Genomic DNA, 20820 nt, shown 5'->3' with positions numbered 1-20820 from the left:
ATATATATATATATATATGTGTGTGTGTGTGTGTGTGTGTGTGTGTGTGTGTGTGTGTAGAAGGTGTGTCTATGTGCCTGGTGCCCACAGAGTCCCCTGGAACTGGACCTATAGGCAATAGTGAGCCACCATATGAAAGTCCAGGTCCCCTATGAGAGCAGCAGATACTCCTAACTGCTAAGCCACCTCTCCAAACCTCTATTTTTCTCACTCTGTAGGCCAGGCTGTCCTCAAAGTCTTGGTAATCCTCCCGTTTCAACCTCCTAAATGCTGAGACCTAGCTGAACATGGGATTTAGGGAACAGACACCAAGAGGGCCTGTCTGACTGCTATTCTTTTGTACAGAGTGGGGGGGGACGTGACTCCTGCCGCGCCTTTGCCCCAGCTTGGCTTCAGCGTCTCCAGGAGGTAAACCTTACACGAGGCAGTGTCTGTGTTCTACATTCTGAGGCAGCAGACATCAGACCCAGTGTACAAAACAAAGGCTGCTTTTATTGTAGTAAAATGGAGAGGTCTCTGGTGTCAGGGTGGGGGAAGCAAGGGAGCAAGGGGAGGGGGAGCAGCAGACAGGTCCTAGTTGGTCCTGCCCTCTCGGTCTTTGGGATGGGTAAGGAGGCGGTCATTACGCCTTCGGATAATGGAATTGATCCAATCTGCAAACTCAGCCACAGGGGCGAAGGCGTCTGGGTACAGCCCAGATCCACAGCCTCCTCGGATGAAGGAGTCGATACCTTGGACAAGGTTGTTACAGACCAAGGGTCCGCCAGAGTCCCCCTGTGGAGACGTCCATGTCAGAGTCTGGATCTCTAGTCATCCCCTACCCATGCTCCAGCACCGGGAAGTCCTCCCTGGGGTCCGACCACTATCCCTGCTGCTGCAGAGGGTACTTACGAAACAGATGCCTGCCTGCCGGCGTGGCACCAGAGTGCAGACGTTCACACGGCGGCGGCACATGTTAGTCACCACTGTCACATTGAGCTCTTGCAGCACACTGGGTGATGGTCTGTTTGTGCCCAACCTGCCCCAGCCCATGGCCAGACACGGAGTTCTGTCACCCACGCCCTGGCCCTGGGCAGGCAGCTGGGCCACCTGCACGTTGGCGTTAATGGTAGCCGAGCTATTGAGCTACAGTGGAGGACACAGGGGTGGGGTGGGGTGGGGGACATAGAACACCAAGAAGTCACAGAGCACACTTTATAAGAACCCTTCCCACTTTCCTTAGTACCTGAACATCAAGTGGTGGAAAAGTTTAAGAACTAGAGGAAAACGTGAGTGAGAATTTCCCAAGAGTTCCCCAAGCTGCAGGGTCAGTGTGTGGAAAGGCACAAATAAGAGTTTGTTGATTGAATGCTGCTCAGAGCTTTCTGTATATTATCTCATCTAAGCCTTCAACATTCAGTCCACGGAATGGTAATTCTCCACTGTGCTGAGCTGGAAACAGGCTCAGAGGGTGATGACTGCAGTTGACCTAGTGTGTACCTGTCCTGCAGTGCACTCTCCCTAAGGTGACCTCAGGACCTTTGCATGAGGCTCAGGTTCCTGGACTGGCAGGCCCACCTGGATAATCACAATGTCATTCAGTAGACGTGACGGGTCAAAGCCATTCTCAAAGATCCGCTGCACAGAGAAGGTCTGTCGAGTGGGCTCCCGTTGCCGCAGGTCATGGGCTCCCAGCACTACCTGCACTGACCGGAAGTTTCTATGGGCAGTGGAGAGGGGAGGAGACTGGGTGGGAATGCCCACCTGACCTCTTGACCCCACTCCGACCCACATGGACATTGAGGGCTAAGAGGGGAAGGAAGGGAACTCACAGGCCGTTGACACAGTGGGCTGCTGACATGACGAAGTTCCTGGCAATGAGTGTGGCACCGCAGAAATGACCTCCACGCCTCTGCAGGGATGCCATGAAGGGCCAAGCATGGGGCCGGGCTGGCCGGCCACCAACGATCTCTGTGGCCAGTGTTGGGCCTGAGAACACACAAAGAAGAGTGAGCCCTGAGCTGCTGGGACCCTCAGTGAGAACTCACAAGGCTGACTAGGGAAAGTGAGGCAGAGAGAAGACAAGGGACCTAGCCCAGGTTGCCCCTAGACTTGAGACCCAGTACCTTCCCAGTAACCACACCCAGGCTTAGAATCCCAATTTCCTGATAGTGGCTTTGCCACTATAAACCTTCACATCTTTTCCGGGGGTCCTGGCAGATGTGCAGGTAGATGATAGAGATAGACCAGAGGTCAGAAGGGTGGACATGTGTCTGTCTGCACTCACCACCCAGGAACAAGGCCAGTAGTGTGGCAGTCAGAGTCCGGCTGGATAGTCTGCCAAGGGCCATGGTGGGCTGTGTTCTCCTGGCTCCCCACACCCCTACCTAACAGCCATACTTATAGCTGGAACCAGAGGCCGTTGTATTGCCCCATCCTGGCCACAGCCCTACTTCCTCCCTGGAAGGACAGTGGGGGTGTCATGGAGAGGCATGTGCTCCTCAGGGTCTCCACGTCAGCACCATCCACACTGCTGAACATCAATGAAAACTCAGCAAGATATCCATCTTTTCTTTTCTTTTTAAAAAAAATGGGATCTTAGGGCCAGGTAGTGGTGGCATGCACCTTTAATCTCAGTACCAGCGAGGCAGAGGCAGGTGGAGCTCTGTGAGTTCGAGGCCAGCCTAGTCTACAGAGCAAGTTCCAAGATAACCAGAGCTAGACAAAGAAACCCTGTCTCAGGGCTGGAGAGATGGCTCAGCGGTTAAGAGCACCGACTGCTCGTCCAAAGGTCCTGAGTTCAAATCCCAGCAACCACATGATGGCTCACAACCATCTTTAATGAAATCAAAATGTCCTCTTCCGGGGTGTCTGAAGACAGCTATAGTGTACTTACATATAATAAATAAATATATATATATAAAGAAAGAAACCCTGTCTCAAAATTAAATAAGTAAATGAATATATAAACAAACAAACAAAATCTCAGGTAGCCCAGACTAGTCTCAAACCCTTAATCCCCCTGCCTCTACCTCGTGAGTGCTGGGATGATGGTGGGCACCTCCATGCCCACTTGGTGCCCTTATCTACAACTTACATCTGAGGGCCAATCTCTCTGCCTCAGTTTACCTCAGGTATAGTAATAACAGCAACGCATATCTATAAGAGAGAGTTTTGGTGTGTGTGAATATATGTGTGCAGAGTGTGTGCATAGCCAGACTTGCCTGGAACTCACAGAGATCCACCTGCCTTTGCCTCCTCACTCTCAAAGGCTGGGACTAAAGGTGTGAGCATCTATTCCCAGGACAGTAGGTCTTTTTAACCTGGGGTTCAGAACTAGACAGCACATGGCAGCCAGCTCAGCCCCTAATTTACTGCTTGCTCCTCACAACACATGGTCCTGCCCGACCCTGTCCAAGCCTGGCACCCGTGAGAAGGAAGTGCTGTTCTCAGCAGTTGCCCGAGTGTGGGTCCCCATCTGGAACCACACCAGGGGTCTACTCTTCCCCCATAATAGAGACAGGACCTGGGGTCCAGCCCCCACTCTGTGGCAAGCTCCCCCTCCTGTCTGTCCCAGGAGCCACAGCCAAGGCTGTTGCAAAACCAACGTCCCATCTCCAGGACAGGGCATGGGGCAGGGTGGAATCTAACGGACTTGAGCAGGTGGGCAGGATGCCAGGGCCCAACGCCTGCCATGCTGGACTACTTTATCCTTGGGATCCTGTGAGGAGTGCTGCCCTCCTTACCCAGCAAGCTGGGCACACAGCTGGTGCTCAGTATCTGCCCTGTCTCTCTCAGACACATACTAACTGGTTTCCCTTCCTCCCACACGGTGAGTACCTACTTTATACACCACCCATGTCACATGGAAAGGGGTACAGGGTACAAAGCTACATGTCAGATTAGACTTAACCACAGCTGCACTTACTGAGCACCAACTGTATACTATGCTCACCCATCCTGTCTGTGTATGGTTAGTGTGCCTTTAGGTTTATATTTCTAGTCCCCTGCTGTGGAACTTTAGGCCCTGACCCCTCTATAGTTGAGGTTCTTCCTTGACCTCTATTTAGTGTCCCCAGACCCTCAGAGGCTCTACAAAAAAACAATCCAGACACAGCGATGGATGAGACTTGGGAACCCCTCATGGGGTCTGGGGTTCAGTGGCAGAGTGCTTGCCATGTGTGCACCAAGCCTTGGGCTCAGCCTCAGCACCACATAAGCCAAGAGCGATGACACACATGCCATCCCCGCACTCAGGAGGCAAAGACAGGAGGATAGGAGCTCAAGGTCTTCTTCAGCGACACAGTGGGTTAGAGGCTGGCCTGGGCTACATGAGCTTGTCTTCCAAAACCAAAACAAGGTTAGAGAAGTTGCACACCTGTGGACTCTGGAGCACAGCGCCACCTGGTGACTGCACCAAAAGAAGCCAGAGAGCGTCCGCCTCCCATTTCTGAAGGTCCTGCCTTGAGTCCGCCCCTCTCTTACTCCTCCAGGACTGGCTTGTGACCTCCTTCCCTTCTCCCTCGATAGCTCCAACTCCTTTCTCTACCTCTGGGGGAAACGGTAATTTTCCACGTCGGCCTCTCCAGAAGCAAAGCTGCTCATTTTTCTGGTCTCACTATGTTCACCCCCCTTTCCCTTTACCCGGCTCCTGGCTTTCCCACTGCTGTCCATCCTGCCTCCCCTACCAGGAAGCCCTCCTGTCTGGATCACAACGTTCAAGTCTCGAGATACCCAGTGCCCCCCAACGACGTGGAAAGAGCCAGGCCCTCAAAAAGCCTAGAGCTAGGGAGCACTTTGCCATACCCCACCAGCCACAGTTCCTCATCCGGTTCTGGGATGTATCGGGTTCTGTTTGAGGAAACTAGGGCACGGAGGTGAGAAGCTCAGGGTCATACAGGAGGGACTGAACGCAGCTCCTGTGGTCCCAACATCTGTGGTTGAGGTGTGAACCTGGGTTCCCCTCCACCCTTTTCTTTTCTACATAGTGTATCCGGGGCCTCTGGCACTGAGGCTCTGGCCACACCCCAGGTCTATGCGGGGCAAGACAGACAGGAAACAGCTTTTAAATATGTCTCAGTTTTTATTGAGGTCACATGGAGTAGGGAACAGAGCTGACTCCACTCTAGGGGGTGCTGCGTGGGTGGGTGCGTGGGTGGAGGAAAAGCCTGGAAAGGTCCAGTCCACCCCACTCCATTTTTTCCCACTAGAGCCTGCTGGTCGCCCCAGCTTTAGGCTGCCTGGAGCGCAGAAGGGCAACTCAGGGCTCTGCGCCCCGCAGCACGTTGTGAATCCAGTCCACATACATGGACACCCGGGCGAAGAAATCGGGGAACTGGAGGGAGGCGCACTCGCGGATCACGAAGGAGTCCACTCCATGGAGAATGCCATTGCAGACCAAGGGGCCGCCCGAGTCTCCCTGAGGTAGACAGAAGGATCAGTCTCCAAGCTGACAGAAGTCAGCCAGGATGAGGGTATTTGAGTTCCACGGGATGACCAGGAGGCGTTCATTAGCTTCCTGTTGGATACAATCTGAGTGGGCCCAAAAGGGAGGCACACAAAGGTGCCGCGTACATAGGAGCGCCTGTTATGTTGCAGAGGCCCGGGGCCGGTCCACAGACGGCTGATCCCACAACTGGTGCTTGGAGATGGGTACAGACCGTGAGTGAGAATGGGACAGACAGGCAGTGCAGCCATATTCAGATGCCCAACTTTCTCAAATGCCACTTATCCTCGAAATCCCGGCTCCGCAAAACTCTGCCCGCTAAGAGCCCAGTCTCCCAGCCCATGGAGCTCGCCCTCCAGGTCACCCACTAGCCCAGACATCCCCATCTCCCCACCCCAGACATCCAGATTTCTAGGGACCCACAGTCAGCTGGGATCGGCCCCTCCAATGACCCCCACCTTCCCGAAGGCCCGCCCTCCCCCACAGGCCACCGTCCGTAACCAAATCATAAGCCCCACCTCAGGCCCCGCCCCCAAAGAATCGCCTCGCCCATGGCCCCGCCCCTCATGGGGATCCATCACAGGCCACGCCTCCTGCGACCAAGCTGAGTACTCACGAAGCATATGCCTGCTGCCCTCCGTGGCACCAGCGTGCACACGTTGTGTTCCCGGCACAGGAAGGTGACCACCGTGACGTTCAGTTCCTGCAGCACGCGGGGCGTGGGTGCTTGGGTGCCCAGGCGACCCCAGCCCATGGCCAGGCACTGGGTGCCCTGAGGCAGAGACTGGTCCTGCTGGGGCAGAGAGGCCACCGCCACCTCCTCGCCCAGGGAGGCTGGCCGGTTTATCTGTAGGAAAAAGGACGTGAGGACTCGTCTCTTCTACCTGCCACCCTTTTGGCCTTTCTAGAAACCCCATCTCCCCAACGCTTGGAGTGCAACAGTTGAATGAATACCCTGCTCTGTGCAGAGCTTCAAAACGTCTTTGGTGAATAGTCTTAGCCCTTTGGGGGAAACCCTGTAGAGAGCTGTTGATTTGTGCGGCATGGTGCAGAGTAAAGATAGCAAGAGGTCACAATGAATGTCGTGCAGTGCCCAAACTCAGTTCAGTGCCTTAACTTTAATTCTGACCCAGACCCTTACTCAGGCTCAGTTTCCCCTTTAACTAAACACTGACCATAGCCTTAAGCTTAACTGAGCCCTAACTTAACTAAGCCTTAAGCTTAACTAACCCATGGCCTAGTCATTACCCGTAACGGTGACCAAAACTTAGTCTTACCCTTAGCCCTCAGCCTGGGCCGAGTCCAAGCAGCAGCCCTAAAGTTAGCATCATGTGGACCATAGGCCATACACCTACCCCTACACCAGGACTTAGATCGAACCCTAATTCTACCCTCACCCCATCCTTATCCTATATCTTATCTTGGCTCTAGTCACCTTAACCCCAAACCTCAAGTTAGCCGCAGGCCTAACCCCAGGCCCAGGTCTAATAGGACCACTAACCAAGGGCACCAGATAAGAAACACAGCCACGTCAGAAGCTGAGAGGCAGACCCGGGTCCCACACTATGACGGCTCCATGGTCCTAGCATGGCACACAGTAGGTTTTCCCTAAGTGTCTTCTGCAGGAATGGATCCCCAGAACCGGACCTACCTGAAGGAGAAGCACGTCATTGAGGGTCTCCTCGGGGTTGTAATTATTCTGGAAGACCTGAGTGATGGTGAACTTCTGCTGCTCAGGCTCCGAGCTCAGCAGGTCGTGGGCACCCAGCACCACTGTCACACGCTGCCAGGGGCTGCAGTGAAGGTTGTAGGATTTTGTTTGTTGTAGGGAAAGGGATGGAACCCGGATTGATCCTTCAACACGGTTACCAAGTGCTCCACCCCTGACCACGCCCTCTGGGAGGAATCCAGGCGGGGCTCTACCATAACCACGCCTCCTAGTCACTCACTGGGGGATTCTAGGCAGGTAGAAGGGACTCTACTACCCCTGACCATGCCACTGGACCCTTCCCTGGGGAATACTAGGATATTTACCCCTAACCACTCCCCTATCCCCCTCACGGGGAGGTGGGGGGATTCTAGGTGAGAGAAAGGCTCTGTTGAGGCAATCTCCTGGAGAATACATGGGAAAGAGCTGAGGCAGGTCTAGAGGGAGCCTTTGGAAGGGGAAGAAACTATGAGGTACCCATCCAGGGCTGTGTTGACAGTTCAGACCTGCTACTCCCTCGCTGTCCCCTGAACTCACATGTCCTGCAGGCAGTGGGCGGCTGTCAGCACGAATCTCGGGTGGATCAGGGTGCCACCACAGAAGTGGCTCCCAGGGAACCTGCTCAGCTGCAGGGATGCCACATAAGGCCGAGAGTGGGGCCGAGCTTCGTGCCCACCCACAATCTTGGAGGCCTGGACTGCGCCTGGGGGAGGTAGGTGTCAGGAACGCAGCCCGAAGGGTTCCAGCCATGAGAGCCACAGTCTGTTCTATCTATGGTTTTAAAGAGACCTGTGCCTGGGGAGGAGTGGGGGGCTGACTTGAGTCTATGCGTATTATCTTGTTTTGAGATAGTGCCTCACACCGTGGTCCAGGCTGGCCTTGAACGCAGCAAGAGATCTGCATGCCTCTGCCTCCCAACTGCTGGGATTAAAGATGTGTGCCATTCAGCTTGGCTGGTAATTCCTGATTCCCTGGAAATTCCTCCCTGCAGTGAGAGTCCGTGGGCGGCACACATACAGTAAGAACCCATCAAGGGCTGAAGCTGGTGCTGGGTTCAGTGGGTAGAGTCATGGCTTGGCAGGACACATAAAGTCCTGGGTCCCACCTCCAGTGCCACAGAAACACAGCATGGGAGCTTGCAACCCCAGTACTGAGGAGGTGAGGCATGAGGACCAGGAGGTCAAAGCTGATTGGCTATAATGTAGCAAAGGCCAGCCTGGGCTACATAAGACCCTGTCTGAAAAAGAACCCTAAAACAAAAGGAAAGCAGTCAATGCTCACTCTCATCCTTTCCCTCCCAAGCATTTAACCAGGGGCTGCCCCGACCTTCCCAGCTATTCTAGGAAGGTGCTGGTTGATGAACAGCCCCCGCCCCCACTCACCACCAAAGACCAGGGCAAGCAGCAGGAAGGGATGGATCCCTTTGGGGGATGGGTAGCTTCCAGCCATGGCCAGGTTCCTGGCATCCTGCTTGCCAGGGCCCTCTTATAGCCCAGCTCTGTCAGGAGCCGTTGAACGGTGGCTGAAGGCTGGGCTGTGGGTCCCACTTCCTCCTTCCAGCCTGGGGGCCCAGGAATGCTTGCAGTAGGGCCGGGTGCAGGGGTCTCTCTGGAGGCCCAGGAAGAGGGTCCTGGGACAAGCCGCTTCAACACCCACTCAGCTATGATCCACAGATCCTGTAGATCACCCACTGATGACCTCCCCATCAATGATCCTCCTCCCCCCCATCAATGACCTCCTGCCTAGGTTTTACTTTAGGAGTTCATTATTTCTCCTCTAATGTTGTAGTGTGTGTGTGTGTGTGTGTGTGTGTGTGTGTTCATTTTAAACAGGGTGCATGGAGCCCTGACTAGCCTTGAACTCATCATGTATCCAAGGGTAACCTTGAACTCTTGTTTCTTCTGCCTCAGCCTCCTGCATGCTCGGATGACAAGTATGCACTCTGCACTGGGATAATTTCCTATTCTTTTCTCTTTACTGTTTTTTTCCATATATATGATATCCACACATGGGCATGTGTGGATGCACATGCACAGAGAGGCCTGCGGCTAACACAAGGTATCTTCCCCAGTGACTCTCCACCTTATATTGAGGCAGGGGCTCTCTCTAAGGTTCCGGTCAACCAACTCTCTAGCTTGTTGGGGGAGAGGTGTCCCTATCTTTGCCTGGTCCTCCTTACACAAATGCTAGGGAATACAGCAGGCTGCCTCCACTGTGTTGTGGGACACGGCTTCTGGGGACTGGAAATGTAGCCCTCTCCTCTGCCACAGTGCTTTACCCACTGAGCTATCCAGCCCCTTTCCCTCCCCATCCACTCCTGTTTATTAAATCCCAAAACTAACATCAATCCTCCTGCTTCCACTTCCTCCTGCCTCTGTGCTGGGATCACAGAGCAAATATATTCATTTATTATAAAATAGTCTAGCGGGCTGGTGAGATGGCTCAGCGGGTAAGAGCACCCGACTGCTCTTCCACAGGTCCTGAGTTCAAATCCCAGCAACCACATGGTGGCTCACAACCATCCACAACGAGATATGACTCCCTCTTCTGGTGTGTCTGAAGATAACTACAGTATACTTACATATAATAAATAAATAAATCTAAAAAAATAAAAATAAAAATAAAATAAAATAGTCTAGCACAGCAGTGGTGGCGCACGCCTTTAATTCCAGCACTCAGGAGGCAGAGGCAAGAGGATCTCTGTGAGTTTGAGGCCAGCCTGGTCTACAGAGCGAGTTCTAGGACAGCCAGCGCTACACAGAGAAGCCCTGTCTCAAACCTAAATAAATAAATAAAATAGTCTAAACCCATAGAACACTGGGATTCTGCTAAGTATTGAGCACTTGCCTAGGATGCATAAGGCCCTGGGTTCCATCCCAGTAGTACAAAATTAATTCATTCCTATATGAACGTACTGTCTGTGAGTGCATGTGTATCTGCATGGTGGGTCGGAGAATCACTGTCAAGAGTCACTTCTCTCTGTCTGTCCACTGTGTGAGTCCCCAGAACTGAATGGAGACCCTTGGGTTTGGCAGCAAGCGCCTTGCCTTTCCCCACTGAGCCATCTCAGTGGCTCCTAAATAAGGAAGGAAATTAATTAAGTTAAAAGAATAAACCACACGAAGAGAAAGAAACCACAGACCCGGGGGACTGGAAAAAAGGAAAAGAGAGAAAGAAAAGGTTGTGTGGTTTCATTTTGAAATGAAGCCTCGCCGCTGGCAGAGGTCCACAGGCTTCCGGGACTTGCCTCCTGTTCCCAGACTTCTTACACAACACAACGGCTGCATGACTCTGGACCATCACCATCGGACCAGCAGCCGCAGGCAATCCTTCCTCCGCCCCTTCCTGCTTGAGATCATGACCCTGAGTCCCCAGCACCTTTCGTGCAGTTCAGAGTTCCCTGGGTGGTATAGTCCCCACCGCCCAGCCGACCTTGAACTTTTTAAAAAAAATTTTCGCCAGGCATGGTGGCACATGCCTTTAATCCCAGCACTCGGGAGGCAGAGGCAGGCGGATTTCTGAGTTCGTGGCCAGCCTGCTCTACAAAGTGAGTTCCAGGACAGCCAGGGCTATACAGAGAAACCCTGTCTCAAAAAACCAAAAAAAAAAAAAAATTTTTTTTTTCTCTGTATAGCCCTGGCTGTCCTGGAACTCACTCTATAGACCAGGCTGTCCTCTAACTCAGCAATCTGCCTGTTTCTGCCTCCTGAGTGCTGGGATCAGGACCATGAACGCTGATCCTCCTCTTTCAACCCCTTGACTGCTGGAATTACAACGAAGAGTGTCAAGAGATCACACTCAGCCTCCTGCCCTTGCTCTCAATCTACCCATGATCCTTCAGTGCCTGACTGACAGCCAGACTCCTCAGCTAGGCCATGTGTCTGCAAGGGTCCACTTTCCCCAACTGCACATGGAGATCCTGCCCTGGAAGACTCCGAGTGCCCCTCCCCCACTCGTCCCCTGCAGGCCACTGCTTCCTCCTTCTCCCCAGGACCATCAGTTAGAGGCCTTCTTTCAACACTAGAATCCCCAGGGGTTCATGCAAGCTCCTCCACTATTGACAGGGAAACTGAGGCTCACAGCTTGTCCCAAGTTTCTGTGTTCCCCTATTGGACTTCTGCACCCTCAGCCCCCTGAAGCCGAAACAGTGTCATGACTGAGTGGGACTTACCTGGGCCCTGCTACCCAGGAACTGTGGCTAAGAGCTGCTCCCTGGGGGTTGGTCCACCCCTTCCCCTGGACACCTTGGGCCTGTATGAGCCACTCTGACCTTCTTCCCTGCCATTTGTTTGTTTGTTTGTTTGTTTGTTTGTTTTTGAAACAGGAACATGGGGTCTCTCTGTGTAGCCCAGGCTGTCCTGGGCTCACTTTGTAGACCAGGCTGGCCTCAAACTCAGAGATCTATCTGCCTCTGCCTCCTGAGTGCTGGGGCTAAGGGCATTGCCACCACTGCCTGGCTCTTGTGCATGTTTTTATAAACAGTCACCTGTGGTCCAGACTGGCCTGGAACCCTATATAGACAAAGATTACCCTGAACGTTTAATCCTCCAGCCTCTACTTCCCGAGTGACAGGGGTGACCAGCTCTCTCCGCCATTGCTGTTCTTCTGAGATAGTGTCTTACTCATCTGCAGTCCAGGCTGGCTTGCAATTCATGGCAATCCTTCTGCCTCAGCTTCCTAAGCTGGTATAAGCAGGTTTGCACTACAATGCCCAGTCTGTTTTTTAGATCCACTTATCTTACTTTATATGTGTAAGTCTTTTGCCTGCCAGTGTGTCTCGTACTACATGTGTGACTGGTGCTCACTGTGAACAACAGAGGACACCTGATCCTCTGGGACTGGAGTTACAGTGAGCCCCAGGTGGGTATTGGCAATTGAACCTGAGTCCTCTGTAAGAGTGGCCACAGCTCTATCCACTAAACCATCTCTCTGGTCTCCTAGGGCATTCTTTATTCCTTACTTATGCATTTATTTATTTTTTAGACAGAGTCTCACTATGTAGCACTGCTGGTCTTTGGCTGTCCTAGAACTCACTATGTAGCCCAGGCTTGCCTGGAACTCACATTGATCCCACCTCATCTCTCAGAGTACTAGAATGACAGGTTTGGACCACCACACGGTTTTTGTTTTTTTGTTTTTATTTCTGTTTTTGTTTTGAGTCACAGTCTCGCTCTATAGGGCAGGTTATACTGAAACTCACAGCAATTCTCCTGCCTTAAGTGCCTGAAAGCTGTACACCACCATGCCCAGCTCCTCTTTGCTGTTCTTTTTGTGCCGGGTGTCTCTGTATGGCCATCGGGCCTGGGGAGCTTGCTGTTCCCACAAGGAAACTCTGAAAACATGAGTCAGTTTGGGGAAAGTATTGAGAGAAGTGAGAATAAACCCATAATATTTATACATGAGCCCCGCGGTCCTGCGTGCTCATGGATCCTTTCAAAGGCCCGCTTTGGCTTCGTGTTTTGAAAGAGGGTCTCACTATACAGACTGACCCCATGGAATCCCCCCGCCTGTCTCACACAGAGAGAGTAACACAACAGGTTCCTTGGTCCCTGAGACCTACCCTAGCTTGACCTGACCTTTGGGGACAGGGTCTCTCCTTGGCTTAGGTGAGATGGTGGCTGGGGAGTCCTGGTGATCCTGCCCTCCTCCTGTACCCAGGGCCGAGGGATTCGAACTCTGGTCCTCATGCCTACAGCACAAGTACTTTGCAGACTGATCCATCTCTCTTGCCTCCCCCACCAACCCCTTTTTAAATTATTTTAAGACAGAGTCTCACTGTGTAGGCCAGGCTGGGCTGGAACTTATAACAACCCTCCAGATTCAGCCTCTTGAATACTGAGATGTCAGCTGTGTACCACTACACTGGGCTTTAAACAGAGAGTTGGAGGGTCTGTCAGCCTAAGTCCCACTTCCCAGTGAGTCACGAGAGTTTGTTAAGGGCCTGGTATACAGTAGGCACTTAGCAGATAGTGACTATACCGATCTAACTTCTTAGGGCCTCAGTTTGTCCCACCCAGGATGGGTTAGGGTCACCCACTGGGTACATTTACAGGACTGCCTCTGTGGAGGGGAAACCCTTGCAAACAGCAAGCGCTGCATAAGTGCACATTACAATCCTTTATTCTCAAGGCACCAACTGCCCAGGGTCAGGAGGGTGAGGTGGCCCTGGTGGTTGGACAAAGAGGTGTGACAGGGACGAGGGGGAGAGAAGGTAGAGGACAGCCCCTCCACCCCTGTGTCTTTGTCTCCTTTCGCTCAGGCGCCCAGGGACCTCACCATGGAAACGGACTCCAGCGAGCCGCGGGCACGGAAGACGTGGGGGCCGAGGAATCGGCGACCGTGAGACGCAGGGAGACAACTCGAGGCGCGGGGCGCGGGATCTCGCTTTCCCCACACTCCGCCGCGCAGTCCTAGGTCCCCGAGATCAACCGTGCTCGCGCAGGGCGCACAGAAGGCGCGCGCAAGGGACAGGGACGAGACCCAGATTGCGGTCCCCGCGCAGGGCCGGAGACCCTAAGACCCGCAGAGTGGGAGGCGGAGGCGCCGGAGCTGGGGGCGGGGTTGGGGCGGGGCCGAGCAGTCTGCAGAGCGCGCAGACAAAGAGCTCACGCGCAGCGCACCGCGCCCGGGCCTCGCGTCCCTCCCACGCGGGGACCCTGGCTTTGTGTCCGCGCTCTGCAAAGGACTCCGCCCTCCTTGCTCCCGCCAGGTGAGCGAGCCGCGTGCGCGCGCGGGGGCTCCAGCCTCTCCCTTCCCCGAGTTCCCCCTCTGCTCCAGCCTCAGTTTCCCTGAGCCCTCTTGGCTAGCCTTTATCTCCCTACCTGGAGACTCCATCTGGGCACCTCCTAGTCTCCAGCCTGCCTTTGTCCCCCTGCAAACTCGGCCTACAGCTCCAGCGTCACCATGATTGCTATGAAGGAGAAGAATAAAACGCCGAAGGACAGCATGACGCTCTTGCCTTGCTTTTATTTCGTGGAGGTGAGTGGGGGTCGCGGTGAGAGGTCTTCGTGGCAGGGAGCTTCCGAGACCGTCCCCTCCACGCTGCAGGGACAGAAACCCGCACCGCGGAACCAGGCCACCTGGAGTTGAGATGGGGATGAGGCTGGGTCCAAAGACACAGGGTTTTACTGGTCGAGTAGGAGTTGCAAAGCCTCAGAAGGGTCCTTTAGACTGTGGGGAACAGTCGGGGGAATGCTAGGATGCTGGGCGTTCCTTGAAGGACAGGGGTGAGAAGCTCTACTGGGTGTGTGTGTGTGTGTGTGCGCTGGAAATTGGGGCATTGGAGGTGAACAAGCCCCAACTAGTGAGGGTGGGTGGGTGTTGGGTACTTGGCTCTGCAGTACCCGAGGTGCGTCTAAATTCAAGCACTCTTCTAAAGGCATGACTGTGTGCCCCCCCGCCCAGTCTCCTCCACCAGAGCTCATCAACCCCTCGGTGGATCCAGCCAGCTGTGGTGGAGAGCTGAGAGCATCTAAAAATAGAAAACAATAAATGCATTCACTTGGTGCATACTAAGTGTGGAGGGTTGTGGTTTCCTTTGAATGGCAGAAGCTGTGAGCCAGGCAGAGACTCAGAAACCCCTGATCAGGCTGGAGCCCAGCCTTCTGTCCCCACAGCAGATCTCTGACCTCCCCGCAGGTGACCTGTGTGAGCCACAGAGCATTAGGGGGAATGCTTATGTCCCAAGATGGCATTTAAGGGTGACAATAGCCCACTCCAAGGCTCTGCCCAGCCCCTCAGATCCACTCTCACCAGAATCCTTTGAAATCCTTCCAGAAATTGCTTTACAGCTTTTTTTTTTTCTCACTCAATTTAAAATGATTTTCATGTATGTCTTTAGTGCTGGCTACAGAATCCAAGACCTGGACCTTAGACCTGGGGTCTACCCCTGACCACGCCCCCACCCCCCTCACTGGGGAATCCTAGGCAGGCCTCCACCCTGACCATGTCTCCACCCTTTACTGGTGAATTCTGGGCTCCACCCTAATACATGTCCCCAGCTCCTCACTGGGGGATTCTAGACAGGGGTTCTACCCTGACCACGCCCCCAGCTCCTCACTGGGGGATTCTCGGTTGGGACTCTACTGCGGAGCAAGGTCCCCAACCCCAATCTGGGATTTCACTCTGTAGCCTGGGCTGGATTGGAGTTGAGCTGTAGGTCAGGATCTCAGCAGCTCTCCGGTCCCCGCCTCCCAGGTGGTGGGATACTGGACATGCACACACCACCATGCAGAGCTAAGGTCCCTTTTGAATTTGTGTGTCAGTGCTTAGGAGCTCACCCCAACTGATAACGTATGTTGAGCCAGAATGTAGGAGGAATGATGGGTGTCTTCCTCAACGGCTTTCGCACTGGGCTAAAAGCTCGCTAGAGTCTATGTGTCCTCACCCTGCACACTCAGCTATGGCCACCTTGCTTTGTGGTGCGGGGGTCTTGAGGCACGTATAAACCAACTGTTCACACCCCCCAAGGAAGTTTTCCTCTTATATATATTTTTTAAGGTTTGAAAAATGTTTAGTGTGTGCGCATGCGTGAGCGTGTAGGTGCAGGTGTGTGTTCGTGTGTGTGTGTGTGTGTGTGTGTGTGTGTTTGTGCATGCATGCATACTTGCCATGGCTCAGGTGTGGAGGCCACAGGTAACTTTCAGGAGTTAGTTCTTTCCTTCTACCATGTGGGTTCAGTGATTTTGAACAAACTCGGAGTTCTGCTTAGCAGGAAGTAGCTGACCTGCTCAGCCCTCTCGCCAGCCCTATCCAAGGTTTTGATCCAGTGAGGACTTACAGCTAGCAATGCACATGAGTGCCCTGGTCCTTTTCCCTGCAGTGTAGTACTCCATCCTCTACACTAAGACTCTGACTTCTTTCTGAATATTCATTACCACATAGGCCTGCCCCTGAGAAAAGCCCCTGGACCAGCCTGTACCATCCCCCCAGTGCAAGGAGCAGGATGAGGAACCCTAGAAAATGTCTTGGGAGGGGAGACTAGGGAGTCTTCTTTCTTAATTTCTTTAATTTTTTTTTTGGTTTTGTTGTTGCTCTTTGTTGTTGTTGTTTCTTTGAGACAAGGTTTTTCTGTGCAGCCCTGGCTGTCCTGGAATTCTTGCTCTGTAGACCAGGCTGGCCTTGAGTTCACAGAGTTCTGCCTCCCGAATGCTGGGATTAAATATGTATGGCACCAGCATCTTTCACTGTTTTGTTTATTTTATTTATTTTCATTTCAGCACATGGTGTTTCACCTGCATGAATGTCTGTGTGAGGGTGATGGATCCCCTGGAACTAGAGTTACAGATATAGCTGGACAGTGGTGGTGTGCCTCTTTAATCCCAGCACTTGGGAGGCAGAGGCAGGCAGATTTCTGAGTTCGATACCAGCCTGGTCTACAAAGTGAGTTCTAGGACAGCCAGGGCTACACAGAGAAATGCTGTCTCAGGGGGAAAAAAAAATAGAGTTACAGACAGTTGTGAGCTGCCCTGTGGGTAATGAGAATTGAACCCAGATATTCTGCAAGAATAGCCAGAGCTCTCGAAAAAACAAAGGAAAAAAAAAAAAAAAAGCCAGAGCTTTTAAGCACTGAGCCATCTCTCCGGCCGTTTTGTTTCTGTTGAGACTGATTCTCCTTAAGGAGCTCAGGCTGATCCAGAAGTCAGAGCCATTCTTCTGCCTCAGCCTCTCAAGTACTAGGATGACAGGCATGTGCTGCCACCACTCCAGGCAGAGGGAAGTGCAGCGTTCACACACCCTGCTGTGTTTGCCCACACTGGCACCTGGCACCGTGCAAGCAGCAGATCTTACCCAGAGTGCAGACCTAAGGCCGTCTTCACACACTGTGCGGACCTAAGGCCGTCTTCACACACTGTGCGGACCTAAGGCCGTCTTCACACACTGTGCGGACCTAAGGCCGTCTTCACACACTGTTTCTTTATTTTCGGTACAGGTGCTGGTTTCCTTCTGTTGGGAACCAAGGCTCCAACAAACGCCTATAAATGGAAACTCTTGTATGGAGAAGGGCATTTAGGAGCTGACAAGGCAGCTCTGGTAAAGGCTTCTGCAGCAAACCTTGGACCCCTGGGACCTGCCGGCACAATGGAAAGATAGAATAGACTTCCACCGTTGTCCTCTCTTCTCCATGCTCATACACTTACACACACGTGCACAACTAAAGATGAGTAGTTAGTGCGCCGGGCGGTGGGGGTGCACACATCTGGTCTACAGAGTGAGTTCTAGATCAACTGCATAGTGAGACCCTGGGGAGAGGAGGAGAAAGGGAGGAGGAGGAAGGAGGGGAAAATTTCCTCACGGGTCACAGCCCCCTACCATATTCTGCATGAGACTTTTTAAACTACATGGAAAACTCTTGGAGTAGCTTGCTGAACAGAGAAGACGTGTCCAACAGAACATTCCTACACATGTATGTGGTCAGCAGCATTATAAAGTGTCATCACAGTCTTGGGGACCTAGATTGGCCTCATCTTTTTTTTTTTTTTTTTTTTTTTTTTTTTAAGATTTATTTATTGTGGGCTGGTGAGATGGCTCAGCGGGTAAGAGCACCCGACTGTTCCTCCAAAGGCGTGGAGTTCAAATCCCAGCAACCACATGGTGGCTCACAACCATCCTTAACAAGTTCTGACTCCCTCTTCTGGAGTGTCTGAAGATGGCGACAGTGTACTTACATGTAATAAATAAATAAAAAAAGATTTATTTATTGCATGTGATTACACTATCGCTGTCTTCAGACACACCAGAAGACGGCATCAGATTTTGTTACAGATGGTTATGAGCCACCATGTGGTTGCTGGAAACTGAACTCAGGACCTCTGAAAGAGCAGATGGTGCTCCAGCCCCGGCCTCAAATTCTTTATGTAGCTGAAGCTCATCCTGAACTCCTGATCCTCTGGCCTCTCCCTCCTTAGGGCTGATGCTTTTGCATGCCAAACTAGCATTATTACCACTGATCCCCAGCTCCAAGTCCAGACTGACATTTAGTCATTGACTGAAATAGGGGCTCAGCATGTAGCCCTGGCCAAGTGCTGGGATTAAAGGCATACACTACCACTGCCCGGTCCTGGCTACTTAATTTTTGTTGTTGTTTTTTTGTTTGTTTTGTTTTTGTGGTTTTTTGGAGACAGGGTTTCTCTGTGTAGCCCTGGCTGTCCTGGAACTCACTTTGTAGACCAGGCTGGCCTTGAACTCATAAATCCGCCTGCCTCTGCCTCCCAAGTGCTGGGATTGAAGGCGTGAGCCACCATGCCCGACCTGGCTACTTAATTTTTATTCATGTTTATGGCTGTTTGTCATGAACACCACATGCATGCAGGAACCCGTGAAGCCCAGAAGAGGGCATCAAAGTCCCTGGAACTAGAGTTACGGAAGGTTGTGAGTTGCCCTGAGGATACTGGGAATCAAACAAACCCAGTTCCTCTGGCAAGGCAGGCAGTGGGGCTGGAGAGATGGCTCAGCAGTTCACAGCACTGATGCTCTTATGCAGGATCCAGGTTCAATTCCCAGCACCTACTTGGCAGCTCACAACTGCAACTCTGTGGATCCAGTACCCTCACACAGACATACATGCAGACAAAACACAAATGCACATAAAATGAAAATAAATAAATAATTTAAATGAGAGAGAGAGAGAGAGAGAGAACCACTCTTAACTGCTGTGCCATCTCTCTAAGCCTTGGCCTTGATTTTTTTTCCCCCAATACAGGGTTTCTCTGTATAGCCCTGGCTGTCCTGGAACTTGCTTTGCAGAACAGGCTGGCCTTGAACTCAGAGATCCTCCTGCCTCTGCCTCTGGAGTGCTGGGATTCAAGGTGTGCACCACCACTGCCCTATGGCATTGATTTAAGGCTATGTACAGGCCTCCGTTGCCAACCCTTTCCAGTGGCTCACACTGGCTGCCTGCCCTGGGCATATCTTGCTGTTGATTGCAGCCTGGTTGTCTGGACCTTTATCTGTTTACTCTAATAATAACTCTCACCTTTGAGCCAAGACAATTTAAAAAAACTTTTTTGGAACACGGGGTCTCATCCTGTATCCCTGCCCGGCCTGGAACCTGTGATGGCCTCTAATTCACAGAGATCCTCCTGCCTCTGCCTCCGAAGTGTTGAGATTACAGCTTTGTGCAAGACACACCAGAAAAGGCTGTTATTCCTTCCTGTTTTATAGATGGGGAAAGTGGGGCACACAACAGACCCCAGGCAGCTGTTGTCACCATTTCATTCATCCAGCTAGACCTTGTGCACAGTAGGAGGTCAATGAATGCTTCTTAAGCTGATGGTGACTGCCTGCAGCCACCTCTCCAGCACTCAGGAGGTAGATGAAGGAGAATCACAAGTTCAGGGTTATCCTCAGCAGCTGAGTGAGTTTGAGACCAGCTGGAGGTGCTACAGAAATGAGTCAATAAATTGGATGTTCCTTTGCCATTAACACAGTTCCCTCAGGACACTTTTCTCAGTACCTTTGGTGACAGTCATGTCCCTGTCTGACCCCAAGAGCTCTGCTTTCAGGAGCCATGGCTCCCTATTCTTTGGAAGGGAGCAGTGATGCTGGCATGGTTCCCTGGAGTGGTGGGGACACACACCTGCAGGGTAGAGAGGACGCAGGTGTGAGTGAGGAACTTCAACACCAGCCACACACTAGGTGATGAGTGACGAGGAAGGGACATGGAAATGCCACTAGGGGAGGTGCTCTAAGGAAGGCTGGCCAGCAGGACTGACTAAGGGCACAACCTGGTAAGAGGGTGGGGCTATGAGCATAAACCTAGGGAGGCTGGACAGAGAAGTAGGGATGGATCGTATGTGTGCATGTATGATGGGTGGGTGGATAGAAGGACAGATGGAAGATAGGTGAGCTGTGGACAATGAATAGATGAATGTATGGGTAAGTGAATGATAGGTGAATGGATGGATGGGTGGGTGGATATATGTGTGGATAGATGGATGGGTGGATGGATGGGTGGATGGGTAGAAAAAGGATGGGTAGGTGGATGGGTGGGTGACTAGAAGGAAGCATGGATGGATGGGTAGGTACGTGGAAGGATGGATGGACAGATCAGTGGATGGTAGAAGAGTGGGTAGATGGATGGGTGTGTAGCTTTAAATATTTTTAATCTCAATTTTAATATTTTTAAACACTTTACCCTTTTTTTTATTCAGTCTATCACCTACCAGAGGTAGTGGAACAGAAAGATTATTGTGATATTGGGGAACTAGACTTGTTGGAAAAAAATTTTTGGAGTAAATCTTATCTGTGTTGTCAGGAAATTAGTTTAGTTTATAGGTCAGTAGCAACAGCTCGATCTAATTGTAAATCCTGTAAATGCTTTATAGATCGATATATCAGTAGTCTCGAGATAATAGATGACACAATCTAATGGGAACAGTCAGACCTTGGTCAAACTGGCATAAGTTAGTAGGAGGGACACCAGGAAAAGTGGAGATGATGAGTGAAGACAGAGATGAGTAAAGATGATCGGTTGCACTCTTCTGGTGTGTGTCTGAAGACAGCTACAATGTACTCATACACATAAAATAAATACATCTTTAAAAGAAAAAAGAGAGGTGGGTGTGGTGGCGCACGTCTTTAATCCCAACACTTGGGAGGCAGAGGCAGGCGGATTTCTGAGTTCGAGGCCAGCCTGGTCTACAAAGTGAGTTCCAGGACAGCCAGGGCTACACAGAGAAACCCTGTC

General features: G+C 52.0%; 3 protein-coding genes across 3 annotated transcripts in view; 1 reads left to right on the top strand and 2 right to left on the bottom strand.

The window, feature by feature from the left end:
• Positions 1–473: 473 nt before the first annotated feature.
• Elane (elastase, neutrophil expressed) lies at positions 474–2418 on the bottom strand. Its single transcript, XM_021205604.1, has 5 exons — positions 2267–2418; positions 1812–1968; positions 1558–1699; positions 892–1125; positions 474–774 (listed from the first exon to the last, which is right to left on the bottom strand). Exons 1-5 carry the CDS (start codon positions 2328–2330, stop codon positions 574–576), a joined length of 798 nt encoding a protein of 265 aa, XP_021061263.1. The 5' UTR covers positions 2331–2418; the 3' UTR covers positions 474–573.
• Positions 2419–5042: 2624 nt separating this feature from the next.
• On the bottom strand, positions 5043–8583 carry LOC110326830 (myeloblastin). Its single transcript, XM_021205438.2, has 5 exons — positions 8516–8583; positions 7671–7836; positions 7077–7218; positions 6042–6272; positions 5043–5398 (listed from the first exon to the last, which is right to left on the bottom strand). The coding sequence occupies exons 1-5, from the start codon at positions 8580–8582 to the stop codon at positions 5240–5242; spliced, it is 765 nt and encodes a 254-aa protein (XP_021061097.1). The 5' UTR covers position 8583; the 3' UTR covers positions 5043–5239.
• Positions 8584–13720: 5137 nt separating this feature from the next.
• Positions 13721–20820, top strand: part of Plppr3 (phospholipid phosphatase related 3) — a 10829-nt gene continuing 3729 nt past the window's right edge. The window contains exons 1-2 of the mRNA XM_029542078.1: positions 13721–13842; positions 14024–14111. Of these exons, the coding sequence (XP_029397938.1) occupies positions 14037–14111 (75 nt within the window). The 5' untranslated portion in view covers positions 13721–13842; positions 14024–14036. The remainder of the gene's footprint in view (positions 13843–14023; positions 14112–20820) is intronic.

This window comes from Mus pahari, chromosome 9 (assembly GCF_900095145.1).
Source record: "Mus pahari chromosome 9, PAHARI_EIJ_v1.1, whole genome shotgun sequence".
Taxonomy (NCBI): Eukaryota; Metazoa; Chordata; class Mammalia; order Rodentia; family Muridae; genus Mus; species Mus pahari.
Note: the sequence above shows the minus strand (reverse complement) of the source record. Positions and strands in the feature narration are given on the sequence as shown.